General features: G+C 63.6%; 1 protein-coding gene across 1 annotated transcript in view; it reads left to right on the top strand.

Annotated features, from left to right (window-relative positions):
* TAFA5 (TAFA chemokine like family member 5) overlaps positions 1–14,051 on the top strand; it is a 191,625-nt gene that overhangs the window by 160,942 nt on the left and 16,632 nt on the right. The window contains exon 3 of the mRNA XM_057742878.1: positions 1,675–1,802. Coding sequence (XP_057598861.1) covers positions 1,675–1,802 — 128 coding nt within the window. The remainder of the gene's footprint in view (positions 1–1,674; positions 1,803–14,051) is intronic.

Raw genomic sequence — 14,051 nt, 5'->3', positions numbered from 1 at the left:
TGCGGCCTGAACGGCAGAAATTCTTTCCTGGCAGTTCTGGAGGCGGGAGGCTGCGGCGAAGGTGCCCTGCTCCTGGTGGGGCGCCCTCCTGGCCCACGGACGGCCGCCTGCGCTGTGTCCCACGTGGGAGAGGTGGCGCTCTCTGAGGTCACTTCCTATAAAGACACCGAAGCCGTGGGGTGAGACCCCACCCTTATGACCTCGTGGAACCTCAGTCACTTCTGTAAAGGCCCCACCGCCTCCAGGTCCAGCCACCCTGGGGTCAGGACTTCATCCTGACTTGCCGGGGGCGGGGGGTGTCCCAGTTCCATCCGTAGCTCAGCCTAGAAAGGAGCTGGTCTCGGGAGGACCAGCTGGCTGTGGGTGGGGAGACGCCAGGTGTGGGGCCAGGTGGGCGGCACCCCCACCCCGGGTCCTCTGCTGTGCCCGTGGCAGGCGTCACCAATCGATCCCCGGACACGCCCGCTGTGCTCAGGCAGCTCCTGCTCGTTTGTTGGCATCGGCACCAAGAGGTCGCCCGAGCTGCTGTCCTTGTCTGTGTTCCAGACCACTTCCCAGTCCACCCTTTGTTAAGACGCACCGAGGCCCCTCCCCTGCAGAGACCACAAGGCCCAGGCCCCCCGGGGTGAGGCCCCTCCCAGGTCCCCTGTCGCCTTTGCAGGGACAGTCAGTGCCTGCAGGGCTGGCAGTGAGATTGGCGGCCCCCCTGCAAAGTGGAAATGCTGGGATCTTTAAAAGTTATTAAGAGTTTCAAGATGTAGGAAGAGCAGGGCATCATCCAAGCGCCGGCCACGCCTCGCGTGGGGCCGCGAGGGCTGCAGCCGTGCCCGCAGCCTGTAACCGCTGAAGCAGTCGCACCTGCTTTAAGAATGGCATGCGTCACTTTGTCCCCATGCGGAAACGCCCCGTGGTTCCCAGGTTCCTATGACAACAGGTCTACGAATGCCATCTGCGGTCTCTCCATCACAAAGTCCCTCCTTCCAGGGTTTCCATCACAGAGGGTCCCCCAGGCCCCCCGCCACAGCCACAGAAAGGTGGTGGGCTTCCCAGGAAGAGAGAGACGCAGCCCCCTGCCGCCTGGAAGTGTGGAATTGGGGTCATCGGTGCTTCGCGGCCACGGGGGTCTACCTGTCCTCAGCTCCTCTGGTGATGACACGCCCTGATGTCACTAGCCCCGGGACAGCCTTGCGGGGAGGGTCCCCTCTGTGGATGAGGTCCTAGGAGGGCTGTGGTCGTCGTAAGATGCACCAGAAGTCCCCGCCGCCTCCTGCCCGCACCGCCCCCCAGCCCCGAGCAAGGCCCCTGGGTTCCTGCCTGTGGACGGGTGGACCCCACTGCATCTGAGGGGGTCCTAACTGGGAGACCCCGTCCTGCTGTCTTTCCTGACTGTCGCATGGATTCCAGACCAAGGAGAAAACTACATTGTCCTCTCCGGGAAGGGCCGTGGCTGCTCCTTGAAACTGTCCCCAAGGTCCTTGTCACTCCGTCGATGGCAGAGCTGGCCGTGGGCAGCGAGCGACTGACTGGGAGTCCAGGGAGGGGGCGGCGGCCTGGCCAGGCCACCCTGGTTGACACCAGGCACTGACCCCCGGGCTGTCCCATCCCTGACGTCCGGTGCTGGGAGTCGGGCCCACGTCCCAGGCCGGCGCTGACGGCTCTCTGCTCTCTCCACAGCTCGAATTATCAAAACGAAGCAGTGGTGTGACATGCTCCCTTGTCTGGAGGGGGAAGGCTGTGACTTGTTGATCAACCGGTCAGGCTGGACGTGCACGCAGCCCGGCGGGCGCATAAAGACCACCACGGTACGTACGCGGCCCCGGCTGTCCTGGGGGTGCGGGGCCTGGGGCACCAGAGCACACAGGGCGGGGTGGACCCCACACCCCACACCGGCGATGACGGGACAGACAGAAGCTGGTCGCTGGCTCCCTTACGCGGAGAGGCTGCCGGCCGCTCGTCCTCCGAGGCCTCCCTGCTCTGCGGCCAGAGCCGTCTGTCCCCAGGCCGCTCGGCCTCATCGCAGGGTCACTCAGTGCCCGTCGGCCCGGGAGGCTGCACAGAACCCCCTCCAGTCCGGCCAACCCGCACGACTCTGCTGCTGAAGTTGTCCTGTTTCTGGGAGGTGGGCTGCAGGCGCCAGGCTGGAGGGAACGTTAGAACTCGCAGAGGGGCTTCAGGACCCCCTGCCCCCGGGTGAAGGGCCTTTAAAGAGGAAGGACTGGGGAGGGTCGTGGGCCTTGTCCAGGCCCTCCCCTCCCCCCAGGCAGGCACGGTGGCCGTTTGGAGCAGAGACCCCGAGAGCTCCTGAGGGCGCCTCTGTCCCTCCTGGAGTCCACCGAGAGGGGCACACGTGGACCCTGGGGTCCCCGCTGGTCTCCCGCAGGCTGGGAGGCAGAGGATGGCAACGTGGTTCTGGGGCCGTCTTCTCTGAGATTCCTCTTCCAGAGGAAAATCCGTTACGCTCAGGCTGGGGTGGTGCGGGCCAGGGAAGCGGGGCCTCGCGGCCGGGCCGCAGGGGCAGCTCTGGGGCTCCGTGCTCTGGGCCCGCGCGGTGCTGGGCGCCACCAGCCACTTATCACCCTCGCCCGGGCTCTGCCTCCCGAGGTTTACGTAGAAAGCTGAGGGCTGGGTGGGCTGTGACTCCTGGCCGAGATTCCCGCCTCAGTGCCGGGGGGTGCTGCTTCCGGGAGGTCTGGGGCCTCGTGGAAGGATCTGGAAGTTCTCCACTGGCACCCGCCGCAGAGAGTGGGGGCCGCGGCCCCTCAGGAGGTAGACGAGAGGAAAATCCACCCCTTCCCGCCCTGCGGCGTCCGCTGGGGACTCAGAGGAGCTGTTTCAGCCGCGTCCTCAAGAGGCCCCGTTGGTGAACCTGCCCCGAGGGGAGCCTGGGGTGCCCCGGTCCCGGCGCCGCCAGGGAGGTCGGGTGGGGACACGTCAGGCCTCCGGCGGCCCCTTCCGAGGACCGGGCTGCCACGCTGAGACACAGGGCCCCGGCTGCACCCGGGCGGCCCATCGGATGTCTTGCGGCCTCTTGTGTAGGTGGGAGTTCGGGCAGGCCTGGGGGGCCCGTCCGGAGCAGGGCCACCCGCCCGTGCGCAGCGTGGAGCCAGGCTGCGGCGAGCGCCCCGCATCTCTGGTGGTGGAAGCCGCGGCCGTGCGCGCGTCTGAGCCGCAGCCGTGCTTGTTTATCCGTGTTCAGCACGGAGGCGAGGGACCCGTCATCACACCTGGGAGGGGGGCCGGGCCGCCGGCTCATCGCCTGCCACCTGCCTCTCGGCTCCGGGAGCGGAAGGGCCTCTGAGCTGGGGCTGCCCCCGTCCCGAGCGCCCAGGAGGCAGCCGACCTTTCCAGGCTTCCCGAAAGGCAGCCCTGGGGACAAGCAGACCCCGGGACCCCTGGAGCCGCCGTCCCCAGGCCCGTGGGGCCTGGGGGTCAGGGTGTGGATGCCCAGGGGGTCCGGGCCAGCTCTGGGGCGGGAGACGCTGCTTCGGGGGTCTTTGGAATGAACACGCAGAGGAGGTGCTGCAGACCACCTGACCACACGGCGGGCCTGGGTGTGCGTGGCCGCAGGCTCAGACCTGCCCTCCAGGCCCTGTAGTCCCGAGTTCCCCCTTGGTCTCCTCACTGTGAACCAGGGCATCTCCTCCCATCAAGCCCCCGAGCCCTTCCCAGCTCCCAGCTCCCTGCACCCCTGCCCCGCAGAGGTTCTGGGGGGCCGACTGCACGCAAAGGGCGCCCCTTCGGCAGCCCCAGCACCCCCCTCCCTGCGGGCACAGCCCCTGGTCCTTAACTTGCTCTAAGAGCTTTGCAGAGAAGGTGCAGATACTTGTTCCTTTCGGCCTCACAGGCCTCAGAGCTCAGAATCATCATCTCGGTTTTATAGCCGTGAAAACTGCAGCTGGGAGAGACTGAGGGATGCCGCCGGCCGGGGGTCAGGGGGCCGTGGAGGTGGGGCTTGAGCCTGCCGGGTCTGCCCAACTCAAACGCGGCCCTGGCTCTGCAGGGGCCCCAGGCATCTTCTGGGTCAGAAGATCCGTGCTCTGATCCGTGCATCCGGAGGTCAGCCAGCCCTGGAGGGCGCCTGGTGCAGGAACAGGTGCTGCAGAAGCCCACAGTCCAGGCAGGGGGGCCCCGCACACGTGGGGCTGGTCAGGGAGGGGCACGCACGCTCAGGGCCTCTCAGTCCCCCCGGAGGGCGGTGCTCACTCTCAGAGGCGTGGCTGAGTGGACGGACATGTGCGGTGACAGTGACCTCCGGCCTGAGTGCTGGCCCGAGGTGTCACATCCCACCTGGGAAGTGGCCCCGGGCCCTCGGGTCAGCAGATCCCAAGGGTGGCCAGGAGATGACCCTAGGGGACCGGTGGGCTCTGTCATCTTCCCAGGTGTCTGCAGAGGTGATCCTGGCCTGCAGAGACCTGTCTTCAAAGCTCTTGACCCAAACGCCTGTAACTGGAGCACGTAATCCCCTTCCACGGCTGCGTCTCGGGCCTCTTACAGATGGCAGATTAGCACCTTGGGGTTTCACGTTTTACCATAAATTGGTTTTCCGCAAGGAGCGCTTTAAGAGACCTCAGGATTGCTTGACCACATGACTGCTAATTCCATCCCAGCTGCCAGGTCTCAGCCCGCCTTGCAGCCAGGGCCATGTCCGAAGTGGCTGCCACCCTGCCCCCGCCTGGTCTCGCCCCACCCCCTTCTCCGCGGGGGCGTGGCCGCTCCCTGCTCTGTGTCCCCCGCAAACCGGGAGCCGCCTGAGGGCAGGCGCAGGGCTTGTGGCCCTGTAGATACGTGAGATAAACCGGTTAATTGATGAATATAACCCAGACCGCAGGGCAGCTGCTGACGTGTGCGTTTCCTAGATCGCCGCTTCTCAGAGTGCAGGTCGTCACCCCATGACTGGGTGTGAAATTCATTTAGTGGCTCACAATCGGCATTTAAAAGACAGAGGAAGAAAGAGAATAAAAATATTTGGGCGCATCCGCGTCTTGAGGGTGAAAGCCGCTTCGTGATGCGCGCACAGGGTCACAACGTGAGGTCCCGCGGGGACCAGGGCAGGCTGCGGTGAAGAGCCGGGGACCCGGCGTCCTGGGGGTGCGCGGCGGGGGGAACCTGGCATCTGAGGCTCCCGAGATCCCTGTTCCAGCTGCTGCGTTTGTGCTGTGTCTCTGCTCCGTGGCGTCGGTCCACACCGGGCAGGGAGACCGGGTGGGCATCACGGCCCCATCCTTGGCACCCGCGTGGCCTCCGCTCCCCGAGACAGGCCGCGGGCTGGCCACCCCCCAGCCGCACGTTCCAGGCTCCACAGCCCCACGGCCCCTGACGGCAGGGCGGACGGGGCGGGCAGAAGGGGAAGGCGAAGGCCAGGTCCCAGGTGGGCGTGAGGCCCCCGTCGCCCTGCCCACGAGCGGCTTCTGTCCAGGTGTGAGCGGCCGGGGCAGCGCCCGGGACCGCCTGACCTGTGCTCCGTCCGCCACGTGTGTGGAGTTCCGCGTCGGAGATGCTCCACGGCAGCGGCTGTGACGCCTTCTAGACCAGAACAAGCCAGCGGGTTGTGTCCATCTCGGATTAGCAGCCGAGCCCCACACTTTAATTCTGTGCTGTGTAGACACCCCACTGTGGGGCCGGGGCATCCTGGGGGTCTGTACACTCTCCTCAGGACCTTGGCTGCCGTGGAAACTCGTGACATTGAAGCACTTTCCCGGGAGCCGCCTCCGGTCACCTTTGCCCCTGGATGTCCACGTTCTGCCCGGCCCACGCGTCCTAGACCCGGGAGGGCATGGCAGCGAGGTGTGGACGGGCGCCGGGGGCCCGCCTGGATGCAGGAAGGGAGGGGCGCCCCGCTCTGCCTGACGCCCGGAGGCCAGGCCCGCAGCCTGCGGGTCATCCCCCCGCCCCCCTCCCCTCGTCGTGAGCCGGCCGCGCCCGCGCCGCAGAGCGCTGCACGCGGACCCCGCGGCGTCCAGGCGCGGGCGGCTCTTGCGGTCGCCCGTCTGTGCTGCGCGTCCACCCTGCACAGCCCTGGCCCGGGATGGAAGAGCCAGCGGGCACGGCGTGGGGGTGGGGGCAGTGCCCCGCTGGTCGTCCATCCTCACGGTCCCAAAGACGGCCGGCCTCGTCCAGGCCGCCGCCTCCCCCCAGGATCACGTGTGGCTCAGCTTCTGAGGCTCGGAGCTTCGGGAGGGAGGAGTCCTAGGAAGGCCCAGCCTCGAGCTGGAGGCCTCTGCGTTCTTGGATTCAAAAGGTACCACCCGAGGGCCCCGTGTGTGTCCGGTGTGGCCCCCCGATATTCCTGAGAAAGACGGGCCGGGGCCTTCTGTCCAAGGAGCTCGCCCAGCACGTGGCTCAGGCCTCCACCCGTCAGCCAACGTCCCTGTGCCGGACAGCCGTCCAGGGATGTACACACAGGAGGAGGAGGCTGCAGGGGCCCCGCGCACTGGACCCCGCACACGGGGGCTCAGGTTCTCGAAGGGCAGTCGGGGGACACTTCGCAGGTGCCTGTACCAGGCCCCCAGTTGTAAAGAACAGAAACAGGCTTCCCAGTTCTGCCAGCTGGAAACCCCTGGAGGTGGCGGGGACGTGGGGGTGGGGAGTGAAACAGAAGAGGAGGCCGCAGCAGAGCCAGGTGGGGGAGGCAGGTCGGGGGAGCTGAACCCCAGGGGAGCGGCTGGGTCACCCTCAGACTTCAGGACTCAGGAGTCGGGGTGCAGGCCCCCTGCGTGTGGAGTGGCGGTGGGGCTGACACAGTGGGGCGGGTGGAAAGGCCACAGGAGGGCTCCCAGGTCCTCACCACCTGGCCCCTGGCTGGGGCCCCCAATGTACCCCACAGGAGCCTGGAGCCCCCAGAGGCTCACGCCAGGGAGGCATCGCACCTGTGCAACTCTGGACCCCATAAGGCTAATGCCAGGTGTGGGAGAACTTACTGAAAACCAGGAGATAGAGGGAAACCCAGTCCTGAGATGTGAGACCTGTCTGCTCCCAGAGGGTGCAGTCTGAACACTGGTGCTTCTTTTCCGAAAAACTTAAGATCTGAGCTTCCCCTGGCTGCTGTAACAAGTGACCGCCCGCTGGGTGACTTACAGCAACAAAACCATTCCCTCGCGGTGTGGCCGGCTGGAAGTCCAAGTTCAAGGTGTGGGCGGGGCCGTGCTCCCTCCGGTGTCCTCAGGGAGGGTCCTTCCTGCCTCTTCCAGCCACTGGGGTTTGCCTGCAGTCCTGGGGCCTCCTGGGCTGTGGCCACGACCCTCTGGGCTCTGCCTCCGGCTCCTTCCCTGTGCACCTGAACTTCCCTCTTTGCTTTCACAGACACCAGTGTCGCGTTTAGGGCCCGCCCTACACGAGGGAGGGTTTCATCCCAAGGTCCTTAATTCATTCCATCTTTAAAGACCCAGTTCTGAGGAAGGTCACATTCTGAGGCTCCCAGTGGACAAGAATTTGGGGGAGACCCTACCCACCCTCTAGCCTACCAACCCAATGCAGAAGCTGCTGTGAGCTGGGGTCCGAGGCCCCTCTGTGAAGCCCCCTGTCTACCCGCAGGGTTCCAGCATCAGGATCTTCATCTTGCGAGAGGAGAGAGATGGTGAACACAAGCCTAAGGAATGGGGTTAGGAGCTTAGAGGAGCTGGTGTCCCAGAGGCTGCGGAGATGCCCGAGGAACCCGCCTGGCTCACCCCGAGTCAGGGGCTGTTTGTTACCAGGCAGTAACTTCCTGGAAGGAGGACTTATTTCAAGATCTGTAAGAAGATGGGAAAGTGCTTCTGGAAATTACACACACGCACACTCACATGTGATGTGTGTGTATGTCTTGGCAGACTTAGTACATGCCTGTATAAGTATGTGTGTATGTGTAACAGAATTTGTTAAAACTCTGGCAAATATTTGGGACATAAAATTGAGAAAATCTCAGAAAGCTGAGAGCAGAACTTAAAAAAAAAAGAAGTAGGAAGTAGGAAAGGAAAAAAAAACAGATTAGATCGATACAGGCGGTCTAAAGAATATAAGATCCAAAAATAGAGACTAATGAAGAAGGAATTATCAAAGAAATATTTCTAAGGAAACTTCCCAGGACTCAAAGCCTGGGTTTCCTGTGTGCAAGGACGCACCGCAGGCCGGAAATGGATGAAGAAAGACTCGTCCTGGGGCGTATCAGCATGAAATTTCAGGCCACTGGAGATGAAAACAACATTCTAAAAACTCAGAGGGAAAAAATAGGTCACATACAAAGGCTCAGACATCAGAGTGTATCTGGCTTCTCGGCTGAAGCTCTCCAAGCTGGAAAACAGCGGCCCGGACCTTCCAGAGTCAGGACGCAAGGGAATTCCACGCCGGCCCAAAGTCCACAGGGGGAGGGGTCCACCAGTCAGGAATCTGGAACTGGACGGTCCTCCCGGGGTCAGGGAGCCGTGGCCCCGCTCCCCGCTCCGGGCTTCACATCTTCAGGAGGCCGAGGTAAGGCGGTCCAGCGGGGTGAGGATGAAGGGACCTCGGGAAGCCGGGCGACCCCTAGCACAGCGCCCGGCGGCAGGATGGCCTCCACGGAGGGTTCCTCGAGGGAGGGGCAGTGCGGGGCTCCCTGACAGATGCTCCCAGAAAGTTGTGGGTAGACCCCAAATGCAGAGGAGTCAGGCAGTGGAAAACCCTGAAGACTCCCCAGGAAAACGAAAAGGGAAATCACCCCAGGATGCTACAGGGAATGTTCCGGAGCCTTGGGTCTGATCCAGCCACGTGGGCTTATCAAGATCCAACACCCCGTGCTCTGCTGGGCCCTGCGGCTGCCCTCGGGGAGGTCTGGCCCCTCATGCGACGGACTCAAGCCCTTTCTCCCAGATTCTCACGCGGCTCATCAGCACTGCTTCCCAGGGAGGTGACCGGTGAGCTGACGTAGCCGGGAGAAGTCAGGAAAGGGTCCACAGTGGGCCCGCCTACGGCCAGCTCCCCGGACGCCGGCCCTTATGAGTTCAGGGGTCGAGGTGCCACCAGGACTGAGGCGGGACCCGGGGGGCTGTACGAGGTGTGAGTTCATCCCGAGCGACTCCCAAGTGGCTCTCGAGCCACCAGGGCCAGCCTGGCCATGAAGTTCAGGTCGCTCTGCTTGGCTGGGAGGGGCTGCAGGTGAGAGGCTGAGGTCGCAGCAGGGACGGAGGGACCCGGACATGTCTGCGGCACCCGGGAGGGGGCGTGGCGGGTGCAGGGTGGTGAGCACAGGCAGGTGTCGGGAGCACTGGGGACCCCGGCCTGACCCCTCCTGGCCCGCACACAGCAGGCACCGGGCCACACCCAGGTCGGAAGGACCAGGACTCGCTGGGGACAAAGGGGGGCCACGTGACAGGCGCCCAGCGTCCCTGCAGAGGATGTTTCCGTGGGTGCCCAGGCAGGGAGGGTGGTGGCCGCCGTCCTGAAGGGGAGCCTGGGGGCATCCTGGCAGGTGAAGTCCGCCACTGGGTGGCTGACCCCCGTGTGGCCGATGGAAGAAAGATGTGGTCTAAGGCCTGAGGGCCCCGCCGTGTGCCCTTGGCCCCTCCCAGCCTCACCGGGAGCCCGAGCCCCGTCTCCCCCCAGAGCGCAGCCCGGCGGCCCGGGGTTCCCCTCTCCTCCACAGGGTGCCCCGACCCTGCCAGGCTCTCGCCCAGGCACAGGGTTACCCAGGAACCCCTGCAGCCTTTCTGATGCTCTGCGGTGCCTGGGGGTGCCACCCCCCCGTTCTGTCCCTCGTGTGCGTCCTGCCCTCTTTCTCTGGGAACATGACTCCCTCCACGGCCGGGATGGCAGGGCCCCCTCCCCCAGGGCTAGGACTTCGGGGAGCACTGGTGCGGTTTGTCACTCCCCCTGACTGGCATCCTCCAGGCCTCCGCCCGTCGCAGCTGAAGGCCTTCTCTCCCCACCATCTGGCCGTCCGTCCATTGTCGGCCCAGGCCAGACCTCCCCTGGGCCCTGGGGACCACAGGCTCCATCCCCAGCATGCAGGACCACACGTTCAGTCCGTTTCATGGCCCAGGGCTTCGAGGGTCCCCAGCCTCCCTGCCGGGCATGGGCTCCCACAAACAGGACTATCCCAACCCCGGGGGGAGGCCCAGGGCTCCTGGGGGCCTTTGTGGGGGGGACCTTTGGCTCCTCTCTGCCCCCGAACAAGCCGCCCGGCCACCAGAAGCGATTGTTACCGGCCCTTCGCGCTGCTCCTTCCGAAAACCAATACAAGGAAGCTGATTCTGATCCGGGACGAGGTGGCGGGCGGCCCTACTGACCGGAGGCCCTGGGCGGCCGTCTTCTGGCCGGTCTTTTGTGTTTCCTTTGGGAAGAGGAGCTGGACCATCCTGAGAGGCTTCTGGAGTTTCCGTCGGCCTGCCAGGCAGGCGTCCTGGGCGCCCCTGCAGGGTCCCCACCGGCCCTGTGCGAGGAGGACCTTTCTGGACCGCTGGCCTCGGGGGCTCCTCATCTGCCACGGCCCCTCCCGCTGTAGCTCGTGGCAGGCGGTGCACTCAGTGTGCGGAGGGCGGGGGCTCGTGGGCCCCCAGGGCGCCCGTCCTGCAGGCAAGGCTTCCTCCTGAGGACGCAGCCACACCTAAGCCCTGCTTCCTGCTTCTCCCGTTTCAGAGAAACACACCTGGGATGCACCTTGGGCATCCTCTGAGCTGGTCCCTGGTCCAGGTGGCTCGCTGCCTCCTGGGAGGCACTGGAGCACAGAGGTGGGGGCAGAGGGGGAGGTGGGGTTCTGTGTTGCTCCGGTTTCCCAACAGGGAGGTCGGGCTCTGTCACATCACCACTCCCCACCCCACCCCCCGCCCCCGGGACCCGAAAGCAGGTGAGGAAGCCCCAGCCGGGACCGCGTCCATGACAGGCTGACCCACCGAGCATGGGGACTGAGGCCCAGTGCAGGAACAAGGCGGGCCCAGGACATCGCTCGTCAGAACCCAGGATGGGACAGAGGGTGCCCTGGGATTTACCCAGATCAGTCCAGTCTCTGCCGCGGGAGACAGTCCCGCCTCAGACGCGGCGGGTCCCCAGGAGGGAATCACGATCCACCCCTCGGCGTGAGGTCAGGGGGGATAATGCGTTTGTCTAATGGACAAACAGGATTTTCACCTGGAGATTTTCTGTTTGAAGCCAGTGGCGATGAGGGGGGCGTATGCGGGGCCGTCCCGCCCCGAGGAGGCCCGCGGGGTCTGTGCTTCCAGCCCCCCCGCAGGCCTCTCTCCTCCCACGCGGATGCCAGCAGCACCCCGGCCAGGAGGCTGCAGGAATGGTCCAGGCTGTGGCCACAGCCTCCTGTCTCCTGCTGGGCTCCGCTCGGCCCGAAGCAAGAGGACGCGGCCTCGTCCTTGTCCCCAGGGAGCGTCCTTGACTTACGTGATCCCTCCTGGTTCTGGGTGCCGGCTCTGCGCTGAGCGTCTGGCTCAGGGCCACGTCTGCCCCGTGAGGGGACGAAAGGGACAGAGGAGGATCTGGCCGAGCTGTGAGGGCTCAGGCTGAGCGGCCCCTCAGGCAGGGCTGGGAGCTGCTGTCCGTCTTCCGGAATTTGATCTGAAGGTGTTTATGGGTATTGCTGGAGCCCAGACGGTGCTCAGAGCCTGACTTGGGGGCGGAGACAGGGCCCTTGAGCTCAGGGTGAGGCTCCGCAGGAGGACCAGGGAGAGGAGACGCCTGGAAGGAGCACTGTGTGCGGGAGGACTGCCGCCTCTCACCGTGGATGAGGGCTGAGACAGGTGGACCCCAGCCCAAGCCAGCCCCTCCGTCCATCTTCCAAGAGCCTCCGGGAGGGATCTGGACTCTCTGTGCCCAGGACGTCCTCCCAAGGGCGACAGGCTTTTGTGCAGCAGGTTCCAGGATTAACGTGTCAGGGAGTCAGTGGACGGTGGGCTCTCCTCCAGAAGCAACTTGGTACCTGCCCCTCACCGATTCTTTCTTCCGCACAAACAATGAAAAATGCCCCATCATGAGTCTGATCCTTGTCTGCAATCCATTCTGTGTTCCTTCGAGTCACTGCTATTCATCACGGCGATAATAGCTGGACATTTTAATGGATTCCGCGTGTAAACACCAGCGTAGATGGCCGGCCCGGCACCGCCGCCTCGGGAGCCCCGACATTCGTCATTTTCTCAGCAGAAATGAGCCCAGAAACAAAACACAGCTTTGCCCAAACCCGCGATATTTCTGTCAGCACTTTTGGCCACAGGTTTGTAATAGGAGGCAAGACACGCGGGTAGCTGTCCACAGTAGCTGTGCTGCGTGAGTCTCGATGTTCCTTAAAGCAGGTGCTCTTTGCATCGTCTTAAATACGTAAATAGCGAGGGTTGAAACAGAGGAAATGGGTCCAGTGGAGAAGCCAGTGGGTGACGGACAGGCCGCCACAGTGGGGTCGGGTGTTCCTGCCGCCACAGAGGTGACAGGCAGCCTGCCAAGAGGCCCGGGTCAAGGTCAACTGAGTTCTGACTCGCTCGTCCACACCTGGGGCGGCCTTCCCCTTGGCCCTGCACAGACAGCTGGGTCACGTGATCCGTGCATCAGTATCGCTAGCTCCCCTTTCCCGCCCCGCCCCCCTGCTTCCCTGCCCTCCGTCGTTTTGGGCTCCATGTTGGATGCTGGGATGCAAGGATGCAGCAGTCACGGCCCCCAGACCTCGGGGAGGCAGCAGGCCCCTCTCAAGAATCCCTGGAGGGGCCGCTTTGGGAGCTGCGCGCTTGGCCGTTGCTTAGAACATGAGGTCAAGTGATTGCTGACCAAATGGAGGAGGATGCTTTCTGCAGGATGGGGGGGCAAGCTCAACCTGTTGGGGGGCGCCCAGGGTTCTGAGAATTCCAGATAGTTCCAGATCTCAGCAATCCTAAGGGAAGGCTGGGGCCCCGCCTTCGGCAGGGTCTGTGTCCCCATAGAGGGAGCTTCAGAGAACACCCTTGCTGATCGGTCAGTTGTTCTAGACCAAGCAGACATTGTTACCACCACACTGTCCACTGAAGCCAGCCCACCACACCGGCCACGGCTGTCCAGGCTTGCCCCTCTGCCCCTCAGCCTGTGCCATGGCCGGGAGCACCCCTGTGGTCCGGCGAGCACACAACGTGTTCTCGTCCTGTCAGCGCCAGCCTTCGATGGGGATGGATGAGGTTCAGACTCACCCCTGTTTCCAGCAGAGCTGTTTGAGTTGATACTATTTCTTAATTCCACGTTTCATGAACTAATTAGGCAGAAGTACTGGCAAAGGCACCGAACGCAGTTTTCTCCTGTTGGTTTACTATGCCCTTGTAACCTTACACGTGACATTTCATTGCTTAGTGATTTATTTTTTCATGAAAGGCGGAAGGAAATCTGATCCTCTGTAACTGTGCTGTGAAGTCAGATTGTATACTTGAGATGGAAGTTAAGCCATCGTGAGCACGGCAGAAATCGTCAGGGCGGTGACATCCTTCCTAACCCAGCCCGGTTCTGGTTCTGATTCCGAACAACGGGCCCTGGCATCCACTCCACCCACCCCAGCCTGACCCTCGAGCCCCAGGGTCTGGCCGCCCTGAACCTCTCTCTGTGGTTGTGTGTCTGTGCTCTGCCCTCTCACTGCGGCCTGGGTGTGACCCACGGTCCCCAGCTCAGCCCCGCCGCCCACACCGCAGCTCTGATGGCTTCTGGGCGCCGCAGTGGGTATGAAATACGGCATTTGGCATAGACATTTGTTAAAGATCAGTCTTGAAAAATGAAATAGAAGGATTTGTGTCTCAATCTAAATCACTTTAAATGTCAACTCCCCATTAAACTGAGATATACCCGGTGCTGTAGGTGCTGGGATGATACCTAGGCTGACATTGTCATCTTTGCAGTTCTGTCCCTGGGTCCCGTCCTCCCTGCCACCTCCGCCAAACCAGAACATCCTCTCAGGTTCACCTGGACCCGTGTGGGATGGCACCTGCCCTCGTCTGGGCCTGCTGCCTAGATGGGACCACCCCGGCAGGTGTGACAGGTGTAATGCACGCTTGGATGGTGGCCCGGCGGGAGTCACTCTCACCTCTCAGAGCCTCAGTTTTCTCACCTGTGGAAGGGGTAAGCGTGAACCCAGGCCGACCTCACAGGTCCTTGAG

This window comes from Hippopotamus amphibius, chromosome 7 (genome assembly GCF_030028045.1).
Source record: "Hippopotamus amphibius kiboko isolate mHipAmp2 chromosome 7, mHipAmp2.hap2, whole genome shotgun sequence".
Taxonomy (NCBI): domain Eukaryota; kingdom Metazoa; phylum Chordata; class Mammalia; order Artiodactyla; family Hippopotamidae; genus Hippopotamus; species Hippopotamus amphibius.
The sequence above is the reverse complement of the archived record's forward strand: the minus strand, read 5'-3'. Positions and strand labels throughout refer to the sequence as shown.